Source organism: Sapajus apella, unplaced genomic scaffold (genome assembly GCF_009761245.1).
Source record: "Sapajus apella isolate SASKATOON/1434 unplaced genomic scaffold, GSC_monkey_1.0 scaffold83, whole genome shotgun sequence".
NCBI lineage: Eukaryota > Metazoa > Chordata > Mammalia > Primates > Cebidae > Sapajus > Sapajus apella.
Genome location: NW_022437023.1, coordinates 1,823,494 through 1,826,032, shown reverse-complemented (window position 1 = coordinate 1,826,032; position 2,539 = coordinate 1,823,494). Strand labels below are relative to the sequence as shown.

Here is a 2,539-nt window from a genome sequence, read left to right as displayed (position 1 = left end):
ATCCCAGCAATATGGGAGGCTGAGACAGGAGAATCGCTTGAACTAGGGAGGTCGAGGTTGCGGTGAGCCTAGATCGCACCATTGCACTCCAGCCTGGGCAACAAGAGCGAAACTCCGTCTCAAAAAAAAAAAAAATCTATTTTTGTGAGTGCCTATGAGTTCGGCAAAATGTATACGAAAATGTTAATAGCCATTTTCTTTGGTTGATGGAATTATGTTTCTAGTCTTTTACTGTTAACTGACTTGCATGTTCTGTCTCTTTTCTTGCTCAAAGAGCATATGTCACTTATATAATAAACTTCATTTTGGGCGGTAAAAAAAGAAGTGTTCCTAAAGGGAAGGCCCAAAATAAGTGACCTTGTACTGATAAAGCACGCAAGCTCAGAAGCTCCGGGTGGCGGTTTCCTCGTGCGTGCGTGCGTCCCTCAGGCAGTCAGGCTCTGCGGTCAGAGCAGCCAGTCTCTCAGGCACCGCCGAGGCCGCCCCAGGCTCCTCGCGGGTCCTGGCGGGGGGCGGGCCTAAGCCAGCCCGGAAGAGACACAGCGCCGCGCATGCTCTTTCTTTTCCAGCTCCGGCCCCGGACCCTGCAGCCGCCGCGGTGAGTTTCTGTGGAGTTCGAGTTCCATCGGCCCCCATCTGGGCCATCCTGCCGCCTTAGCGGCTGCTTCTCCCCACGGTGCGGGCAGGGGGCCTCTCTCCCACTCCCCACACACCCATTTCTGAGTAGCGACAGGGGCTGGAGGCCTATTTTATGGGGTAGGGGGGCCACTGGTAGGCGGAGATTGTCCGAGGGAGGAGGGAAGGATGAAGCCAGTGTGTGGTAGAGACGAGCCAGGCGAGGCTAGAGAGTTAGTGTCCCGCCGACACGCTTTTTTCTTGGGGACAGGGCTCCCCCGACTGCCTCCATGCTTGGCCCTGGAGCTCTAGTTTTGGGGAGGAGTGGTTTGTAGGAAACGAGGGTGCGAAGGCCTTAGCCCTTCGGTTTGGGGTCTGCCGCCTTCAAGAAGCGGGGGCTTGACTCCTCCGGGCCTTGCCTGCACATCTAATGGTAAGCTGCGCGCTTCCGTGATGAGTACAGTCGCTGATGGCCTCCGACTGCTCCGGGTAATGCGGGGTCTGCGCCTCTTGCCCTCCCTCCCATTGATCTCTGTGATTGTGAGAACTTAGGAAGTCTGGCGCGAATGTACACCCCTCTCCTGCTTTTGTTTTAACGTATTGGCAAGTTTTCCATATGAACTGTTTTTGGGGGTGTGGAGGGACGGAGCTGGTCTCTGCCGAATCTGATTGGCAGCGTGTAGTCCTTAAACCGGCATGTCGTCTATGGTTTTGTGTGGTCACTTGATTACCGGGCCCCGGCCACATTGCTCAGAAGTGCTCTTGACAGTCGCCTCCTTGCAGATGTTGATGCCTAAGAAGAACCGGATTGCCATTTATGAGCTCCTTTTTAAGGAGGGAGTCATGGTGGCCAAGAAGGATGTCCACATGCCTAAGCACCCGGAGCTAGCAGACAAGAACGTGCCCAACCTTCATGTCATGAAGGCCATGCAGGTAGGAGGGTGAGGAGGAAGGCTGTGGGATGACATGGGATGGGATGGGGGGATCTTCCTTTAACGTTAAGGCAAGTTCCAACGGGGAGGTCATGACTACCAGAGCTGCTTGCTAACTTGAAGGGCAGGGACTGAAGATTTGGATAGGATGATCCAAGCTTCTAGTTAGGCCTTAACAGCAGCTTTCTGCCTTGCAGTCTCTCAAGTCCCGAGGCTACGTGAAGGAACAGTTTGCCTGGAGACATTTCTACTGGTACCTTACCAATGAGGGTATCCAGTATCTCCGTGATTACCTCCATCTGCCCCCAGAGATCGTGCCTGCCACCCTACGCCGCAGCCGTCCAGAGACAGGCAGGCCTCGGCCTAAAGGTATGATGCCCAAACAAATGCCTCCAGCTATTTAAGGACAGTTTTGTGTAAGGGGCAGAAGCATTCTTAGCTGGTGTCAGCTTTAGAGGGCTCTGGCCTGCAGGAATTTGGTCAAGTACTAGAACCTTTGGCCCATGGCTTGGGACCTGAACTAGAACTAGACTCAGTTCTTCAGGCCATTTATGAGATGGTCTTAAGCACAAATAGTCTGTTGCTTTCCTTTTTTTTTTTTTTTTTTTAAAAGACAAGGTTTCTCCATGTTGATCAGGCTAGTCTCGAACTCCTGACTTCAGGTGACCCGCCTGCCTCAACGTCCCAAAGTGCTGGGAGCCACTGCGCCTGACCTAGTCTGTCAGCTTTCTTCACCCACACCCGTACAAACATCCAGACACAGAGTAACTTTTCCAGCAGAATCAGTTGTACTCTCCCCAAGAAGTCCAAAGCAAAGCTATTTACCACCTTGAAAGAAACAATTGAGTTTTATAGTTTTCTTGCCAACAGGGCAAAAATTTTTTTTAAAATGAATGGAGAACCAATAGTGTATACTACAATGTGAAAGGAAATGCACTTGTGTGTGGTGTGAGGAAATTATCTTCTGATTCTTGAGATCATTGCTGGCTGAT

At 51.8% G+C, this 2,539-nt stretch overlaps 1 protein-coding gene across 4 annotated transcripts in view; it reads left to right on the top strand.

The window, feature by feature from the left end:
* The first annotated feature begins 501 nt into the window (after window positions 1–501).
* Window positions 502–2,539, top strand: part of RPS10 (ribosomal protein S10) — an 8,634-nt gene continuing 6,596 nt past the window's right edge. The window contains exons 1-3 of one of the 4 annotated variants that reach the window (XM_032253445.1): window positions 502–598; window positions 1,399–1,548; window positions 1,745–1,916. In XM_032253445.1, the coding sequence (XP_032109336.1) occupies window positions 1,399–1,548; window positions 1,745–1,916 (322 nt within the window). In that variant the 5' untranslated portion in view covers window positions 502–598. Of the gene's footprint in view, window positions 599–663; window positions 683–737; window positions 757–1,029; window positions 1,049–1,398; window positions 1,549–1,744; window positions 1,917–2,539 lie in introns of those variants that run through there. The other 3 variants (XM_032253447.1, XM_032253446.1, XM_032253443.1) reach the window with 3 other exon arrangements.